At 30.1% G+C, this 21,573-nt stretch overlaps 2 protein-coding genes across 2 annotated transcripts in view; one reads left to right on the top strand and one right to left on the bottom strand.

Moving 5' to 3' along the window:
- Positions 1-911: 911 nt before the first annotated feature.
- On the top strand, positions 912-10,985 carry LOC134725528 (transcription factor MafK-like). Its single transcript, XM_063589425.1, has 2 exons — positions 912-1,120; positions 4,999-10,985. Exons 1-2 carry the CDS (start codon positions 1,109-1,111, stop codon positions 5,467-5,469), a joined length of 483 nt encoding a protein of 160 aa, XP_063445495.1. The 5' UTR covers positions 912-1,108; the 3' UTR covers positions 5,470-10,985.
- A 4,465-nt stretch (positions 10,986-15,450) lies between these two features.
- LOC134725529 (uncharacterized) overlaps positions 15,451-21,573 on the bottom strand; it is a 61,281-nt gene continuing 55,158 nt past the window's right edge. The window contains exons 18-20 of the mRNA XM_063589427.1: positions 21,179-21,358; positions 20,005-20,169; positions 15,451-19,044 (exon numbers count right to left, since the gene is read on the bottom strand). Coding sequence (XP_063445497.1) covers positions 18,839-19,044; positions 20,005-20,169; positions 21,179-21,358 — 551 coding nt within the window. The 3' untranslated portion in view covers positions 15,451-18,838. The remainder of the gene's footprint in view (positions 19,045-20,004; positions 20,170-21,178; positions 21,359-21,573) is intronic.

Raw genomic sequence — 21,573 nt, forward strand, 5'->3', positions numbered from 1 at the left:
AATCATCATAATGAGAATGGTATCCAATGTAGGAGGCCTGAGTTCTAGAGCTGATATGTAAACATTTGTAAATTTAAATTGATGTCAGTGCTATTGTATTGTTTATACAGTAACTATGTTATTTTGACGCTAGTGCACTAACATCAAGTTAAATTTCTAACTCAAAATCTAACTTGAAAATCAACAAAAAAGTATAAATATCACTACTCCCAGAACTAAAAACATTCAATAATTCCCGTGAATTATTTAAAATACAACAATACAGGGCTGGGTCCCAACCGGGTCCGGGAAAACGGGGTTCCAACTAAATGTCCTCATACAAATGCATTGATCGTCAAAAAAGGGGGTTCCAACTTCCAACACCCCTCCTTTTCCCCTGGATACCGCAACTGATAATATGTCTCTGACTTAACTTACACTTGCATTGGACACTTATATTCTGAACTGTACTTTATTGAGCCAGATACACATATTTATATACACCGTGACTTTTGTATAAATGTCTCAGCTTTAGATAAATTTCATTCATTACATAATCATTTGTTATTGAATTCCTCTTCAATAAATGTTTACCCTTTGTTCTTCCTTGACTAGTCAAATGTTGTTTTAAATTTCCTTTATCTAGGACAAAATATGATCAATAAATCAATAATATATCATATTCAAATCATACATTTAAATTATAACCAATCGTTTCTATAAGTCCATTTTTATATTTAGAAATCCCTAAGTGTACGCAACAAGTCCCAAAACAAAACAATCTGCTGCTGGAGAAACGGTTCTCCATAGCACTGTTTACATAGTCACTATGGGATTGTGTTATTGTTGTGGTTTTTACTGCTGAATCATCAGAAACGTAGAAGGTTGATTGAGTTCGTGCTGAGTCATCAGTTTGAACATATTACACAGCCAATCAGAATTCTTCCCGAGAGGCGCAAAAATACGCACCGCTCCGAGAATTGCCGAGTCTCAAAATAATACGTAGAAACCAAAATAAACGCATTTTACAGAATTTGGAGATTTTAGAGTTGGATTTAGGTGACCCAGTTATTCTAAAAGGGACAGTTTAATATTATTTAACCTGTTTATTGTTGACAGACAAAGAAGAATGAGTAAAAAGGTAAGATTGTTTTATAATTTCAACCACGATGTGTAAAGTTGTACTATGGCGTGGCCTTGTTTATGTTTTGTTTACATCTGGAATACACGTTTCTTGCTTTCTGTGAATCAATTTTACATGTAAAAGGGTACATTTTGATGTAAAAATGTTATTGAATCAGTTTTTGAATACATATATTTGGTTATATTGTTAAATTTGACAGATTTTAGAACTGCTGAGTTGTTTGTTGTTGAAGACCACGTGATATGTTCGTCCCCATTGATTATTGCGCAGATCGTCTTTGTGTATTGAGCTTATGCAATTGTAAATTTCATGACATAACCACTGTCCATAGATTTTTGTTATTTTACAGATTGAATCCATAACTTTTAACGATAGTATATTAATAAATTATGCCATTCCACCAATTTACATGCCAAATATGATTATTAGAAAATAGTAAACATTGTTAGGGCAATACCTGGAATTTGACCTAAATGTCACAAGTGTATGATAAAATGATGAGCTTTCACTTTTATGTCTCATTTGGATATTCATCAGATTTTTAGCAATATAGAAGCATTAATGTTCTTAAACAAAAAATACCCTCAAGTTTAAAGTTTTTAAAAGTAAAACCCATGATTTATCATCATTTTTACAAAATAGCAAAAAGATGTACATTTGTAATATCCTGGAGTAGCAGCCTTGTTGATTGGGTTACATGTTTGTTTAGAATCAGTTAGTTACTAAATGGATGAACTATTATAAGACAATTGAAATTAAAATATTTTACTTTAACAAATGTTATGACTACTGTACATGCTGTACTTTGTCTTGCCCGGCCTGTACAATGTATTTTAAAGAAAAAAGTGTTATATAGATAGTGAATGTGAAATTTGAACTGAAAGTTTATGCACATTTATATGGGTAAAAATACTTAATATTTTTCGTTCATAATTAAAATTGAAAAAGGGTAAAGAAAAGATATCTTTATATTGATTTGTAATATAAATGTTTCAGCTGAATCAGTAAAAAAATTTTCATTAGTCATCTAAAAGATGAGTGAGTAATACCTATATATTGATTTTATTTAATCGTCTTTTTCTCAGTACACTGTACAGATAACAAAAACAGGATCTAGCTATTTTAAGTGATTATGATACTGACTTAACATTTTGTAGTATACTGGAAAATATGTACAAATGATTAATGTACTTTATCAATTGCTATAGTACATGATCATGTGCTTATTAAAATTTATTTATCAGAAAAGATTATTTAAGATATATAAAAGATAACCCTTATAATCAGTATTGTGTACTACCTGAAATGAAAAATTTAGAAGATACATGTATGTAGGATTATTTGTTCATTCATTACCATGTGATCAGGTTATTTATAGACACTAATGTTGTTTTGGCATGTGATCACATTATAGGTAGATTATTTGCATCATGTTCTGGCAATGGAAAGTTGAACGCTGTTCAAGAATGAAAAAACAAGGACATTCATCTCCCATTGTTTATGTCTTGTCAGTTCTAATGTAAAACTTTGGTCAAAGCTTTTCATTTATTTTAAATGATTTGCCTAATTAAGACTCCTTTACCATGATTCGTCTCTAGCCCTTCCAGTAGTGAGTTTTATGCGGGTTATTTTTGTTAACAATGTACAATGTAGCTTGAATTCTTATTGAAAACTTTCAAAACACATAAATTGTAAACATTATTTACTTTCTGCAGTACTACAATGTACTATCTAGTGTCTGAGAAAACACACATATAATTTTTGTGTACATGTTTACATAGTTAAAGATTCATTAGAATTGAAAACCTTTTTGTTTTGGTTTAATGATGTTTGTAGTGTACCAATTGAATTCACTTTGACTTTTAATCTTTTTGTGTGATTTGACCTAGTTTACACATTTATAAACTCTGGAATAAAAATGCTTAAATCATACTTCAAGAAGAGGAAAAAATTTGAAAATAATCTACAAATGTAAGTTTGTAGTACATGTACTATACATGTAGTTGTAATCTAATATTAGACACTGCTTTATCTTTGTCTTTAGTATGACTTTGCAATTGATATAACGATTTCATGTAATGGAATTACATTAGCATGAAATTTTGGGTATTTTGTGTGAAATTATAAGTTTTTGAACTGATTAAAATTCATGTGTGAACAAACAATCAAGTTACATGTTTTTAGAGAAATGCCTTTAAAGAATATTTTCTTTTTCATTTCAAAAAAGGATCCAACAGAATCTTGGAATATGACGTGTTGCAGTTCTACTGGCATTTATGATCAGTATACAAACTCAAAACCTGCATGTTTACAATTTCGTCATTTAAGTGCCTTTAGTTCATGGTCTTTAAGTTATACCTACTCTGAGAAAAATTGTATTACCTCATCTTATTTACAACACCGAAGGGGTATTGATATTAAAGGAATTGTATATCACATCTAATTTACACCTCTGAAAGTTGGTTCATTTATTAATGTTAACGGAACTGTAACAAAAATACTGTGTGAACAAAACTACTGACATATACTATAGTGATAATTGGCCACCAATATATGAATATGGATCTACGTCACATTTACGTACATCACTTTGTTTTACAACCAAATATAGACTGTGACTAAAATTAAGGCTTGGACTACAAATATAGGCTGGAACTACAAATAATGGCTGGGACTACAAATAATGGCTTGGACTACAAATATAGGCTGGGACTACAATACATTTGTGTTTGAAATTTTCCTTTCCTTTAAATAAAGTTGATTGTTATTTGCTTAGCTAGTTTCTGTTCAGGTTACAATCTCTTGTTTTCTCTTTTGCTTTGTGACAATTGGGCCTTTACAGATATAAGCTTTATATTAGCTTAGCTCGTCGTCTCATTTGTTGGAAGGCCGTGATATGGTTCCCTTAGCTATTCCAACTTTACTTGAACAAACAATCAGTTAAATTGAGAATGGAAATGGGGAATGTGTCAAAAAGATAACAACCCGATCATAGAACAGACAACAGCAGAAGGTCAGTCACCAACAGGTCTTCAATGCAGCAAGAAATTCCCTCACCTGGAGTCGTTCTTCAGCTGGCCCCTCATTGAGTGCATCTCAATAGACCTTAAGAATTACTGACAATGTGAAGTTACCAAAGAAAATTCCTTATTTACCTGTTAACAGTACTAGTTTAAGTAAATGTTATATGATTTCAAGTGCATGGTCGAGTTTTTTTTTGGTTCAGTATGTTTGATGTGGTTTAACAATATACATGTACTATGTTTTTAAAATCTTTATTACAGAACAAACAAGGATGAGCTGTATGTCTGTGCTCTCTGTATTAATAGTTAAATCTGTAGGGCCTTTTGTAAATTAATTTCAAAAATTTCAGCTTGTACATAAAACATAGTAGTTCAAACACAAATACAAAGAAAAGAAAAGAGAAGGAACTTTTTCTTTAGGAGACCCTGTACACTTAAGTTTGAGTTCATTTAAGGGTCAGGGTTAAGTTAGGCTGCCTTGTTTATAAGTTTGTGATTGTTTAAGTTAGGATTATAATTAAGGGTAATAAGGCATTGTTTAGGGTAAGTTGAATGAAACCCTTGTCTGCTCTTTGGTTGGGTTGTTGTCTCTTTGACACATTCCCAATTTCCATTCTCAATTCTATATTAGAGGGTTCACTTAAATACAATGGAAGTAAATGAGGGCCTAGATTATTTGTTTACATCATTGGTACTGTACGCTTGTTCTTTTATACCTTCAAATACATATGTACAAAATAATGTATGTATATGTATGTATACATGTATGTACATGTATATAAGGGCTCAGACAAAAGTCAGAAAAGTGAATATTTGTATGTTTTAATCTAAAATGTTTTCTTTTTTTTCCAGATCTTTTTGTCGCAGTGCAAGTCAGATGCAGCTGCAGCTTTACTTGCATGTAGCCCACCTTCTCGTCCTAGTAGAAGCAGCACTCCTACAGCACCCATCTCAGATAATGAGTTAGTAGCCATGACGGTCAAAGAGCTGAATAAGTTACTTAAAGGCTTAAACAAAGAGGAGATAATCAAGTTGAAGCAGAGACGTAGAACGTTAAAAAACCGTGGGTATGCTGCAAATTGTAGAGAAAAGAGGATGACACAGAAGGACATTCTTGAAGGAGAAAAAGATGGTTTGAGAGCCGAGGTTGAACGTTTACAGCGTGAAAATGATGTGGTTAAGCTGGAGTTAAATTCACTCAAAAACAAATATGATGCTTTACAGAGATTTGCAGAGGTGAATAGGATCCGTGTTTTATCACCACCCATCATGTATTCAACTGGTTTCCCACACATTGTCAAAGCGGAACCGAGTCTTGGGTAACCTAAGTAAAACATTCCTTATCATTCACCTGTATATAACATTTCTGTTTCATTAATTTATTACAAGTGTTAATATCGACACTAACTTGACAATTTCCAGATTGAAGATTGCTGGTTGCTCATTTCGCCTTACAAGGTTTAAAATGTGTTCAAATTTTTTGTAATTTTGTATTGTATGTAAATTGTAAGGGTCATTGACTAACGGAGTTATGTAATGATGTTACATAAACTTGGACAAAGTCTTACAAGAAACTGATCATTCAACTTTTGCATGATAGTTGACTTTCGACAATTTTTTTATAAATTATCAGGTGATTATATAATGTGTGTCACATGAAGCCCTAGATACATTTGTACTCCCACTTGCTTAGAGTAAACAAATGTTTATTTTTAGTTTTGATTATGCAGCAGCGCTGAAAAGATTACAAGTGCATTAAGAAGTTCATTGACAAGGAAATGGAAAACAAACAAAACATACGTCATTTGAATATTAACACACAAATCATGCACTGGTACTTAAATAGTATTTACGATTTTTTCAATTTTATTTTTACCAGATGTGCTGTAAGTACATTAAGGTTAATGATCAGTTTCTGTATTTTGACTGATTTTTATGGTGCTGTAGTATTAGTGGCAAGTAATGTTTGCACACATTGCACATGTCTGGTCATATGGACGATGTTTTATTTATTTATGATGATGTTTCAAAGGTTGTGACTTGTTATAGGTGCAACTATGTTACCTACAAAGGAAGATGATAGGGATATTTTTTAGAACAGATGCACACATCGTCATTTCAGGTGGAAATTTGAAGTATGACTAATTGTTCAAAAGAAAATTATTTTATCCTTTGAGCATATTTTTTAACTGACTTCTTTAGATTTGTAGGAAGTTGCGCAACATTTGTTATGACTGAAATTTGATACATTCATAATGATGTGTGCGGAAGTTCTAATTAGTCTTATTCATATGATAACTTCCATTCCTTGGTTGCAATTGCCTTGCAATAGTGTTTTTTTTTTATTACACCTGGGCATTTTATTTCATTCCTTACAGTTCAAATTCTTTATGAAAAGCCTTATGGTAAAATATCTTGTATGTACATTTGTATATTGTACATGTAAAATCTGTTTTACCTGAAATTCTTACAAATTTATAATTGTTAAAAACAAAATTGTTTTTTGTCAAACCTGCATTTCTTACAACTTTTTGTGGTTAAAGAAAAAGTTTAAAAAGGCAGTAGGTTTGGACGACAAGAAAGAGGTATAAGAAATAGAGGGAAAGGTGACATTCCAATGACCCAACAATTATGTGATTAATTTTATGTGTTGATGTATTGAATTATCAGTGATTGCTCTGGGGTACCATGTCAAATTATCCTTGTTTTGTTATTTGATTTTTAAATTTAATTAATTTCAATTAAAGAAATGTTTAGGAAATTGTATAAGGTTACCAGAGCAGTCTGATAGAATTTATGACAAAGATATCAGATGTGGTTTATGAAAGATCAGAATCTATCTCCCTGATATTCATGGGAGTGTATAAGATATTGACCATGTAATGTGTATATGAACTTGATAAACTTTTATAAGGTGTGCTGCCTCAAAACTCATTGAAGAAAGATTATTTTGTGAGAGTACAGTGCAAATATATTTTTGTAATCGAAACTTTTAGTCAGCTTACAGTGCATGTACAATGATCAATTTTTTAAGTGCAGTCATTTAAAAAACAATTTCATGCCAAGACATTGTTACACCGTGTTTAAATTTAGGACAATTGTCAACGTTTATTTAGAAAATCCTGACCAACAAGGAAGAAGAAAACGAAAATGGACTTCCTGATTTTGTTATTTTTGTAACATAGTCATTGTAGTAAACAAACATATTACGTCAATACCACCACTCTGAGCTTTATTTTTTGTACAATATAAATCACAATGCCGTCCAAAAAGTAGTTGTATATATATTTAGACATTGTATTACTGTGTGAAATTCTGTATTGTTTGTCAGATTGTGTAAGTTCGTACTAAGACAGGTGCTTTTAACCACTTTTTCAGATCCTTCCAATTCGCTTCAGAACTTCAATGAGATGGGATCATACAAACAATGCTGTTTGAAAACTTAATTAATAATGTTTTTATGTAAAAAAATAATTAAGTACTAAGTCAATTTAGAAAGGTATATTAAAATAATAAATTTTGTTTGAACTTTCCGCCTTCAAACGTTTTCGTTTTTAATTAGTTGAATTTATGACATTTGAAGGAGTACAAAAAATGGAGCTTAAATAAGTACATGATCTCATTTTATGACGTGTTTTGGGTGGATCATAGTTTGTGGTTATTAAAACCACTTCACACTAGGATACCACTATTGATGACATTTTTACCTTTAAATTACTTTAACATGCTTTATCAAGTATTGTTATAATATACCCAACCTATATACTTAGGAAAAATCACTGAAGCCTGTTATATCACAAGAATTTCCTGTTGACAAATTTTTTGTCAGCTCAGCAAAAAAATTATTGCTTATAGTGCAACGTAAGAATTGTGTGGATTCAGCACTTTGTGATTTATTTCGAATATAAATGTTAAAATACATTTTCTTTTCAGACCAAAAACATAAATTTTATCTGACTAGTTAAAATGTTCTGTTGCAATTGATTAAAAGTTATAAGGTCGAGTTCGGAGTAATTGTAGTATGATAGATCAGTATTGCCACATCTCACTATTGTCTAGGTAACATACTGTACAACCTGTTACCAGAACGTGGTGGATTGTCGTGGCGGGATATATTTAGTTAATGAAAAAAGTATAATGTAACACATTGTTAAGGTTTTACAGAGTGAAAGTACATGTATACGCAATTATTTTTAAAAAGCTTATAAATCTAGCAAATACACTTGAGAAATACAAATGAATGAAATAGTAAAAATAGTAAAAGCAAATTTTGGATCATACACATTTCAGAATGGATATGGTCATCTTTTAGACATACAAATTCAGAATAGATCAGGTCATCTTTGGGTTACACTAATTTCAGAATAGATTTTAGGTATGAAAGTGAAAAGTATGTATGAACTTATTGGAGTGAATGAAAAAATGGTGAAAATATGTGGTCAAGAGAAAAACTTGTTTCTCATAAGTTTATCAAACCTTTATATTAATATTTTGAACTAGTTCATTGAAGGTAACTTATTAAAGCAATATGAAATAGATTACAGGTAAATAAATCAATAGTGACCTGTTTACCTAGACAGGTATATAAAACCCTACCTTTTGATTACCACATATTTCCTGGTGTTGTGAAATATGTTATATATTTATGCAGACTAAACAAGTTTTATAAGCCACATATCAAAGATTCTTTCATACAAATTTTCAGATTGAAAAAAATTCGTTCATGTTGATCGAGTTTGGAGAACATGATGAATGTATAATAAACAACCAAGGGTTCAAATTAGCAAATATTTTCTTACTACTTTCTTCATGTGGATTTAAAACTAGTTATCATATTTCAAGCCCTTCAGTTTTAATTCATAAAGTATATGTATACTTTCTAAAGATAAAAATTCGGTCTCAAATATGGGTTCATTATGGAAATAGTCTGTCATAACTTGTCCTCTTGCGGTTAAGTTAAAAATTAACCTTGATAGGATGATAAATAAAGATTTTCTTGACATTGAATTTCAAAAGTAGTTCCCAGAATGTACTTGTTCAGTAATAAATTTCATGCGTTCACCATTTTAAAACATTTTTAAGTACAACACTTGACATCTGTGCAATCAATCACATATACATACTTATTTAGTATATAATTAGGGAAAAGAAAATAAACTTACTTCTTCAATGTTTAAATTCATGATCAGCATTTTAGGAAATTTAAGTAATTAAAAAAAAATTGTAAAAAAGGCACTTGTCACTACAGTAAATAAGACCGATGATTTCTTAGATTTATAAATACTGCTTCTAAATTTTAATCAAAAGTCTCATTTGAAAATATTTAGACCAGCAAGTACCTCAATACAAGATATGTACTTACAACACGTATGATTTGTATGGATGTGAAATATGAATGTAAACATGAGTAGAACTAGGACAACTAGAAAAGATTAAGGGTACTGCCCTGAATTTTACAAAATAAAAGTGCTAAAATGTTTCTAAATTGTGAAAATTCAATGTCCATTTATAAATTTTGTTTTGAATGGTAATTTTTCAATGTTATGTGGTTGTATATGCTACAAAACTTAATTTTAATGAATGTATTATGCAGTGATGTAGCAAGCAAATTTTAAAAAGTGTTAATTGGTCACAAAATTTAAGTACACAAGTTAGACCATGATGCATCACTGCTTAGATGTTTGAACTTGTGGTCATGTGACAGATTGTGGTCATGTGAAAGATTGTGTTCAGTTGAGATGGTTCTTTTTGCATTTAATTTGCAGAGGGGATTGAGGTTTATATGGACGGGATGCAATATTGTTGTTTATTATTTATATTTATGAATGTATTGTAAGTGTTATATGAGTTCATGGGGCAGCTAATGAATCTTTTGTTTTGTATATTAAATCTTTAATTCATTGTACTTTACATTTTTTATTTCAAAGAATAAACTGGTATTAAAGACCTTTAATGAAAATGTCAACAATGCTTATCTATGGTGTTTGAAGCAAGTTTTAACTTGTGCATTCTGGGTAATATTTCAAGGTAGCTTTTGGTTAACAATATCCTATTTAAAGGATTTTAATCTTATGATGTAATGTTATTTTCATTTTGAGGTATAAGCCGTGACATTTACTAATAAATTTTGAAAGACAAGTTAATAAAAGATTATCAGACATTTTTAAAGTTCAACTGAGGCAAATTTTATGTTTGTTTTATTTTTGTTTGGAATTTACATACATATTTGTTTATAAAGTATTTCCGTAAAGAAACATGTCTTTCAAAACTTTATTAAGCAGAATGATAAAAAAAAGTTCATTTCACTTTAGAACCGGAAAAGATAACCTTATGAGGGAATAAGATATCGCTGGTTTATTCTTTGAAATATATTGTACAAATGTTCAGTCATACTATATAACTTGATGTAAATTTATGCATTGAATCATTTGGATATTGTAGTGCTATCTCTTTGATCTTCTGAGTGCTGTGATTAAGTAACATTTCCATGTATGTTTTACTTATGTTTTTTTTTCTTGTACTTTGTTTTAATTACAAAAATAATTTGAAAATGATTGATGAATGTATGTTTCATAGACAAAATCCAATGCTACGTGTATTGGAAAAAACAATCATGTAAATACATGCATGTAATACAGGTTGAATTAATAGACAAATTAATGTTTGTTTCTAAATTTTTGTGCAAAAATTGATTTTAAATAACCTTTTTGACACACTGTTTATTATTTGCCAAAATTTGTTTGAAATTTCGATCACATTGTTTATATTTTACAAGGAAATTCAGTTATTGAATGAATATGTACGTCAAATTGCATTTAATAAAAACAAAATTTCTCAAAGACCGTTTTATGTTGTAAACTGGCCTTAAGGTAAATGTTCCAGTAATTTATAGAGGACAAATATGTAGGTATTATATACAATGAGCATTACATTTTCTTTGACACTACTTATTTTTCCATGTCTATTTTGGAAGAGGTTAGACGGATACAGATAAAATTGTTCTGTTTTTGTTTTGCATTTGATGAAACTCGAGTATGTAAATAAGAAGATCTGGTAAGCTTGACAATGAGACAATTATCCACCAAAGTTAAAATGAAGTGGATGTAAGCCATTACAGTACACTGTATGGCCTTCAACAACGAGAAACGTCATACTGTATAGTAGGCAATAACAGAAAAGGAAGAAGGAAAACCCAATTATCTGTATACACATCTTGAAAATAAAATATATCCAGTGAATATGCACCACACAGTATAAGATTCAAAAAGGTCTTTCTTAAACCTTTGTATCCCCAAACTCATAAACCATTGGTAACTGGTATGTGAATTATCTAACACTGAAACTTGCCAAATGTGATATTTAAAATAACAACACTGTTTTTCTAGAAAATGAATAGATATAAAACAGTTCCCTGTAAATACAACACTTATTGAAAATATAAAGAGCTGAACATACTACACTGAAACTTAAGCAAAAGTCAAAAGAGCTCAACATACTACACTGAAACAAGCAAGAGCTCAACATACTACTCTGAAAACCAAGCAAAAGCCACAAGAGCTCAACAAACTACACTAAAACTAAAGCAAAAGCCACCAGAGCTCAACAAACTGCACTGAAAGTCTGAAACTAAAGCAAAAGCCGCATGAGTTTAACATTCTACACTGAAACTAAGGCAAAAGCAACAAGAGCTCAACATACTACACTGAAATTAATACAAAAAGCAATAATAGCTCAAAGTACCATGCTGAAATTAAAGTAAAAGCCACAAAAGCACAACATACTACATTGAAAATAAAAGCTAAAGCCACAAGAGCTCAAAATACTATACTGAAACTAAAGCAAAAGCCACAAAAGTCTTCATAATACACTAAAACTAATACAAAAGCCACAAGAGCTCAACATACTTCACTGAAACTGAAACAAACATTTCAAGAGCTCAACATAATATACTGAAACTTATACAAAAGCCATAAGAGCTCAACTTAGTGCACTGAAACTTAAGCAAAAGCCACACAAGCTCAACATACTACTCTGAAACGAAGGCAAAAGCAACAAGAGCACAATATACTACACTGAAACTAAACCACAAGAGCTTGAAAAACTACACTGAACTAAGGCAAATTCCACAAGAGATAAACATACTACTGTATGATTCACTGCATTGAAGACCTATCGGTGACCTTCTGCTGTTGTCTTTTCTAAGGTCCAGTTGTTGTATCTTTGACATGTTCCCCATTTCTATTCTCAATTTTATTGTACACTAAAACTAATAAAAAAGCCACACGAGCTCAACATACTTCACTGAAACTAAAACAAACAACTCAAGAGCTCAACATATTATACTGAAACTTATACAAAAGCCATAAGAGCTCAACATAGTGCACTGAAACTTAAGCAAAAGCCACACAAGCTCAACATTCTACACTGAAACTAATACAAAAGCCACAAGAGCTCAACATACTTCACTGAAACTTAAACAAACAACTTAAGAGCTCAACATAATATACTTAAACTTATACAAAAGCCATAAGAGCTCAACATAGTGCACTGAAACTTAAGCAAAAGCCACACAAGCTCAACATACTACACTGAAACTAAAGCAAAAACAAGAGCACAATATACTACACTGAAAACAAAAAGCTTAAGCAACAAGAGCTCAACATACTACACTGAAACTAAATCACAAGAGCTTGAAAAACTACACTGAACTAAGGCAAATTCCACAAGAGATAAACATACTACTGTATTATTCGCTGCATTGAAGACCTATCGGTGACCTTCTGCTGTTGTCTTTTCCAAGGTCAGGTTGTTGTTTTTTTGACATGTTCCCCATTTCTATTCTCAATTTTACTGTACACTGAAACTAATACAAAAGCCACAAGAACTCAAAATACTACATTGAAACTAAAGCTAAGGTACAAGTGCTCAACATACTACACTGAAACTAAAAAGCTAAATTTCAATGTAGTATGTTGAGCTCTGGTGGCTTTATCTTTAACTGTAGTTGATGTATTTCATAATACTAAATGACAAAGCAACTTGTAGCGTTTGAATTGTTTTACATTGTCTTATCAGGGCCTATTATAGCTGACTATGGGGTATGGGCTTTGCTCATTGTTGAAGGCCATACGGTGACCTATAGTTGTTAATGTCTGTGTCATTTTGATCTCTTGTGGACAGTTGTCTCATTGGCAATCATACCACATCTTCTTTTTTATATTGGCTCGATTAATTGATTCATGAAAATGACACAAAGAACAACTGACATATGGCCTGAAAACAGTTACTTTCTTAGAACTATTCTTCTAGACCATTCAAATAGCAAAGTTAGATCAATAGCCAAATATCTAGAAATGTATTAGTTTCAGTGTAGTATGTTGAGCTCCTGTGGTTTAAGCTTTTATTTTCAGTGCAGTTTGTTGAGCTCTTGTGGCTTAATCTTTATTTTTCAGTGTAGCATGTTGAGCTCTTATGGCTTTTGCTTTAACTTCAGTGAAGTATGTTGAGCTCTTGTGGCTTTAGCTTTTTGTTTTCAGTGTAGTATAATGAGTTCTTGAAGCTTTATCTTTAACTTCAGTGTAGTATGTTGAGCACTTGTAGCTTAGCTTTAGTTTCAGTGTAGTATGTTGAGCTCTTATGGCTTTTGCTTTAACTTCAGTGTAGTATGTTGAGCTCTTGTGGTTTTATCTTTGTTTTCAATTTAGTATGTTGGGCTCTTATAGCGTTTGCTTTAGTTTTCAATGGTTTGTTGAGCTCTTGTGGCTTGATTTTCAGTTTCAGTGCAGTATATTGAGCTCTTGTGGCTTTATCTTTGTTTTCAATTTAGTATGTTGGGCTCTTATAGCTTTTGCTTTAGTTTTCAATGGTTTGTTGAGCTCTTGTGGCTTTATTTTCAGTTTCAGTGCAGTATATTGAGCTCTTGTGGCATTTGCTTTAGTTTCAGTGTAATTTGTAGAGCTCTTGTGGCTCATCTTTGTTTTCAGTGTAGTGTGTTGAGCTCTTGTGGCTTTTGCACATTGAACACTTTTTTTGTAACCATCTCTACTCTTGCAATTTTGAACCATGATCCAAATCATTCAGTGGTTATATTTCACAGTTCTATGATTGTTTCATAACAACAAAGTTGAAGATGAATTACTGGGAAGGACGAGTTATTCAATTAACCAAGATCCTCAAAACTTCACAGATAGGATAGATCAACTCCTACAGCTTCCACTCAAATATTTGGAACTATGAAACTTGTCAACCTATTGAGGTTCTGTACCTTCCACCGATATTTTTGAATTACATATCTCCATATAAGTACATAAAATCTCATTATAAACCATTATCCATTATCAAAACTGTCTCAGCCTCTAGTGTTAGATGATATATGTCTAGAACACTGGTCAGGCCAAACTAATTGGTATTAGCTACTTTCTATCCAACATATAAAGGAGTAACATTAAAGGATGGCTAGCTCTGAGAGTGTGAGTCACTATAATGTATTGTGGTTAAGGGGGTTCGCGGGTCTAAATCATTTATATAGGATTTCTCTATATTTTTCTATAAATGAACTTTGTCTTATAGTTAATAGAAAAATAAAATAAAAAAGTGGGGTCACCGTTCATTTGCACTCACAATCTCCCTTCGAAAGAGGCATACATTTTTGTAAAAGTGGGTTTTTTCTGTTGAAGTAATAGGAAAAATAAAGTTAATATCGAAATAAAAAAAGAAATTTATTACAGAAATCGCTCAAATTTTACAATAATTTAGTTTAAGTACAGCTTATATGGAAATTATATTAAAAAATATAGGTCACCGATGAGTTGTAAAAGATATCTCAATTTTAAAGCCAAAAATGGGCATTTTCCCACCAAAGGGAGATAATTTGGAACTTTTTCAATGATGTATACATTTTAAAAGTCATCTGGGGTCAACACGAATTGATTGTTTTGAATGATTTTTGTACCATATGATAAAGTAACAACTACAAAAGGTAACAAATAAAATTTGTAATGAAAAACAAATGTTTATTTTTTTTCTGAAATTTTTATACCCTCGAGCCTCCTTAAGAGATATTTATTTTCCTGCAGACTTTTACATTGTTATTTAGAACATCATCCATCTACTGGTTAAGTTAACTTCTACAAAGACAGCCATTTGAGTCTTAGATCCATTTTGTAAAAGATTTCTGTTTTAAAAAAAATAAAGGTAACCAATTAGGAGACAGATTTTGATATTTACTTTTAACAAAATCTGCCACTAATTCAACAGAAGAAAATGTGTACATAAGGCTTATCTGAATATAAATACAAAACAAGATTTGCACAAACACCACAATTTATTTTATAAATAATAACACACAAGTTTGAACATAACACACATTGTATTACTGTGTTATACACAAATGTTTACACAAGCGGCGGGAATGATTATGAGGAATGGCTGACATATAATATTGCCAAAACAAATTAAAAATAGTTTTTAATCCCATCACTTCCTGGTAAAAAAAATATTTCTAAGAAGTATATGTTTGACCAAGCTTGATCTTATGTAGTCAAAGGGAGGTAATTCATTAAAATTATAATCTCCTTTTGAAACCAACTCACTTAGAAATAAGACTACTGTAACTAGCTTTAGTCTTAAGTAGGTAGAATTTAATTATTTATGAAGAATAATGGTCAAAGGGGAAAGAATTAGTTAAACCATTCATATTTTGTTTTTTTTAAATTGTACACCTTTCAAGTTACGTTTACATTCAATTTGGAAATTAATAGAATTTGATAAGTATAATTCTGTGTGTATATAATGAACTGGCAAGAAAATGGGTTGACATAATACATTCTAAACAACATAAAATGAAGTATTTAATTACCTACAAGTGTAATGGTAACTGACTAGAGAAATTGGACTTGATGATTTTTTACACATGATTTTTATAAACAAATCAAATACATAATATGATAACTTACAAAACATTTTCATAAAAGGTAAGTTATAAATCGTAAAAATTCTAGGGAAAAGCTAAGTATTAGGTAAAAACAGAATATTTGAATTGATTCTTTTTATGAATTAGTAAGTAGAAGATTCCTGAATTATCTTTGCTGAAGTATGTGATGTTGCATTTAGTTTAAAGAAATGAATCAACCTCTAAATGTCTTTTTCAGTCATCATGCCATGGAATCGTTGGGTCACTGTTTCATAGAAATTCACTCATATATCAACACATTTATATATAACAAGTTTTGTGGTTTGTTTGTTTTTCATAATTTTCTATCCTTACTAGTAATGAAGTTAAATCTTCTACAATATGCTCTTTTATACATCCTTAAATATGTTTTCTTTCCAAACTTTTTTTGTGTGTAGATGAAAAAAAATCTAGAAAATTGTAATAAACTCATGCCAATCTGTTTCATAACCTTTTTCATAACGCCTTTGAAAATTATTTCTATCATACAAAACAATATACTAGTTACTAGTTGAAAGTATTGAGTAACTTGCCCTCCTTTTACAATTTGAAAGCTCAGTAAAAAATAAATTTCCCCTTTTTCATATATTCACAGATTATATGAACACAACATTTACTTTTTACACTACCTATTCCTAAAAAGTTAACTGACCCCAGCAACACCACATAATCAGCAGAAAACAACATTGTTTAGAACTATGATACAGCATCACAGAGAATTAACAACAAAAAGCTGTTATATAACAAGAATTGCATATTACTGTGAGATAAAAAGCAAAATCTATAACAATATAGTCAGTCAAAAACTGTTTAGATTGAAGTACAGACGCACTTCATACATGGTTTAATATAGTCCGTTTTAAAGCATTTTTGACAACAACTAAGCTTGTCAAGCATTAAACTGAGAACTAATTAGAATATGGCATTACATTTTAAATTTCAATAAATAGAAATATTTAATAAGTTTCAAAAATTAATCTTATTTAAAATTATACTAATTTATAAAATAATGAACATATAATTGATAGAGGACATGCCATCTAAAATTTTGATTGTTTTGGATGATGTTCCATTCCATTGCATTTCATTTCTTGCAATTTATTTCTGGTACATGTATAAATAAATTGATCAAAATTAATTTTGATTCCTTTATGCAATCATTAAAGATTTTCATATGGCAAATAGAGACTAGAACAGACATAAAATATGCATGTTAAAAGGGAGGTAATTCAAACACAATATTTAATATTTTTTTGATATATTAACATCAGGATTTTGGATTTTAAATGGAAAATTTATATTATCTCAATTATAAATGAACAATTGAAAAAATCAAAATAGTACTAAAAGTCATCAATATTCAAAAATGATACATGTACAACCTATTAAATCATTACAACAGAAAAGTAAATAACTATGTTTCAATTCAAAAATGAAGGCACAAAACTTTAAATTACAGCAAACTTCTTCATTTGTGCCCATTTTTATTATAATTAAATTTAAACATAAACTGTTTTAAACTATTGTCTCCTAGCTTGCTTGCATTTAAGTATTATTGCCTGTCTATTTTCCAATCTTTTGTATATAAAGTTAAGCATGCTTGTAGTTAAAGTAAAAAAGAAATTGTTTATGGAATGAACTAATATACACAGATATACAGAAGTCTCATTATGGACATACGAAATTAACTTCTGTACTTTTCTAGGTAAAAATGAATTTAAAAGTATGGAATATGACAGCAGTGACCTACATACCAAATCATTAAAAAATCTATAATATTGTAAGTAGTCAAAAACATCAACAATCAATTAGGAATGATTACAAAAAATATTCAATATTAGGAATGTAAAACACAAAAGGTAGAAAACATTAATAACAAAAAATAAATAAAAGCACTATAAAAGTTAAAATAAAACAAAATATAAAAAATAAACTTGTGTAAATGATAATGCTAGAATGACAATTTAAATGATTTAATCTTTTTCGAAAAAAGATTAAATAATGTGTTAAATAGTAATTTTAATGATTTTCAAAAGAATCTACATAGGTCATATGTTTAGACATAATATAAGTATTTGTTTCTTGGGACTGAAAGTCTTAGATAAGAACACAGATTGGGTTGTCTTATTTCAACAACTTTGTACCTTTATATTTTTCAGAATAATAAATAATGATGTCTAGTTTTTCTCACTAAAATGTGAAAATTAGGACACACAAGAGTTGACAGATTTGTGAACACTGATTCACATGTTAATTGGAATTTTCTTTATGGAATGTTTTTATTTTGAGACGATATATAATATGAAAACTATGTTTCTATTTACCCGTGATAATATTAATAGAGTAAAATATAATATTAATAGATTTAAATATCACTAACAAAATCTTAATAAACTGCTATAATTAATTCTACAATTAAAATCTGTGATTCACAAAAATCTATAATGTTGTAAATAGAAATTCTTATTAATAATAAAAATTACATTGTGAATATTATAATTAAATTATGAAAATCATTTAATAATGATTTAGCACTCTTAACAACAATATTTATTGTTTTTCTTCACATAATCAGACTTTCAGGACACTAAAAGTGACCAAAAGAAAACCAAACCCAATCCGCAGTATCGTAAAATGCAGTCTTTTTCAAAAAGATACCATCATTTTCATGGTCATATTTTTCTCTTTTATATTAAAATCTCTTGAATGACTAGAATCTGATCTGAGTGTTAAGAGCAATCCTTAGACAATTGTGCTGACATATACGATCTGATCTGGACTGTCTAGGCCTGGGTAACTACAATGTATCCGTTTGTCACGTCCATTTAACAACAGTACTGTAGATTTAGATGGTGCTGCCACAAACTGACTGAACATATCACCGGTAACAATTGTTCTAACTGATCTTGACCACGGCCAGACTCTTTTTGTACGAGCTTCATCTTTTCCTAGGAAAATAGGATAACGAAAAATAAATATAAAAGGTATAAAAATATAAGACACTATATTCCAGTCAAAGTCTCAGTAGGTGATGTGAACAACACATATATTACAGTTTACAAATAATTAGAGACATTTTATCTAGTGCAATGGTCAGTATACTAGCAGAATTGCAATGCAATTTACTTCTCCTCAAAAATGCAATATATTGATGAAGGAGCTGTCATTAAGATGTGATAAGGTAAATGTTTGGTTTGAACATGATTTCCAATCCACATAAACAATTTGATATGCCTAAGTGTACTTTTTATAAGGCAAAGCTGTAATTTTTTTGTGAACTTTTAATTCAAATTCAAACTTACTAAATGTGGTATGATTTCAAGTTACTATCTATTCCATTGTGTGATAAAGGATACATTGATTTGACAACTTACCCTTATGCCACTAAAATAATTATTTCTATAACTTACAACATAACAAGAATGTGTCCCAAGTACTCGGATGCCCCATCCGCACAATCATTTTTTATGTTCAATGGAATGTGAAAATGTGGGAAAATTTCTAATTTGGCATTAAATTAAAAAGAACATATCATAGGGAACATGTTTACTAAGTTTCAAGTTGATTGGACTTCAGCTTCATCAAAAACTACCTTGACCAAAAACTTGAACCTGAACCGGGACGAACGAACGGACGGGCACAAAAACCAGAAAACATAATGCCCATAAATGGGACATAAAAATTAAGTGGCAGGTAAAATAATCAAATATGAGATCATGTCAGTACAGAGCAAATATTTGTACACCTATCTCTGGCAGTCAAAAAAGCTTAACTCCAAATTATGGAATTTATTTAATTCAGGTTGAATACATTTAAGCATTATGGGTGCTTTAAATCAACCCAATGTATAGTGCATGTTAATATATACATAATGGTGGGGTTCTTTTTTTAACTTTCAGATATCATACCTGTTATTTTTGTAACTTGTCCATTATCTAATCGGACTGGATAGATGGATTCCTCACCAACTGCTGCCAGAAACATGTCATATCCTGTCCTGATGTCTGATGGGAAAAATGTTACCTCACTCAGTGCAGAACCTGTTGTCACCTCAAACTTTTTCTTAATAGTACCTAGACAGAAATAATAAACAGTTAACCGATAAACCTTTAAGCTTTTATAACTTTTAATGAAAAAACTAATGTCAACTTAAATATCATTACTCTTAATAACAAATAATCCCATAAACTTTATAAAATGACAACTTATTCCAGTATGAAAAAATAAATTATTTTGATAGTAAGCAATGATTAAAACAGATATTTTTGAGACCATGTAAACAGAATGTGCCTTTTATAGCTTACTTTGCAGTATAGGTTATGCTCATTGTTGAAGGTTTTACTGTGATCTTTACTTTTTTTTATAACTTTATATATGGTCTTTGGTAGAAAGTTGCCTCATTGGTATTTATGCCACATCTTCTTTTTAATTTAATGAGTAGGAATATATATTATATATGTCCAACCACCAAAGTATGATAAAGAGAACTTATAAAGGGCATGCACAATTCAATATTCCAATGAAAGATGAATTTAATTCTGTACAGCATACCAAAACACCAGTAGCATGTTTACATAAGAATCTTACTTTTTAAACACACTACAAACAATTGTACTAGGTAAAACTCAATGAAACATGTAAGATGAGTTGAGGACTTGCAATTTAATGCTGATGCAACATCTTATCAGAAACCTCTTTTAAAATATGTAAGATTCTTTGTCATGTGTCTGAGTTGGCAAGACTGAACAAAATTTGGAATCTATCATGCTAGTATTAAAAGTCCATTAGACTTCTATATATATTTGCAGAAAAACATTCTTAAAAATTCATTTTTATAAATTTATTATATTTTCCTCAATGTATGTTAATATATGATATATACGAACCCTGACTTTTAATTATTGACCAAAAATCATGAAATTAATAGTCAGAGTTCGTATATATCATATATTAACATACATCAAGGAAAAAAATATTAATTTATAAAAATGAATTTTTAGGAATTTTTTTCTGCAAATATATAGAAGTCAAATGGACAATACAAATTCATCAAATTTCTTAAAACATAACTCAAGTATTTACCATTTTCCTGAACACTGTACACTGTCACATGTCCTGTTGTCATCTCAACAAAGATGAGGTTCCTGGAGTCTGGTGACACATAAGGTGTACCCTTTACAGGTAATACATATACTACAGAATCTGTTATATAGTCCATTATAATCTGTACTTGTCGGTGACATTCTACCACAATATAGCCTCCTGGGAAAGAAAATAATACTGAAATTTAGGAACTGTTAGGCATTCTGATGTTTGGATTATGTATTGACTTTCTATTTCATATTTAGGACTATTTAGGACCTAATGTTTATTTCAAGATCTATTGTAATAGTTAATTATTTTGTTTATATTACAAATTTTATAAGTAAGAAATTATTACATTAGATGCATAAAAATACACTGCTATAGTATAAGAT

This window comes from Mytilus trossulus, chromosome 7 (assembly GCF_036588685.1).
Source record: "Mytilus trossulus isolate FHL-02 chromosome 7, PNRI_Mtr1.1.1.hap1, whole genome shotgun sequence".
Classification (NCBI taxonomy): Eukaryota; Metazoa; Mollusca; class Bivalvia; order Mytilida; family Mytilidae; genus Mytilus; species Mytilus trossulus.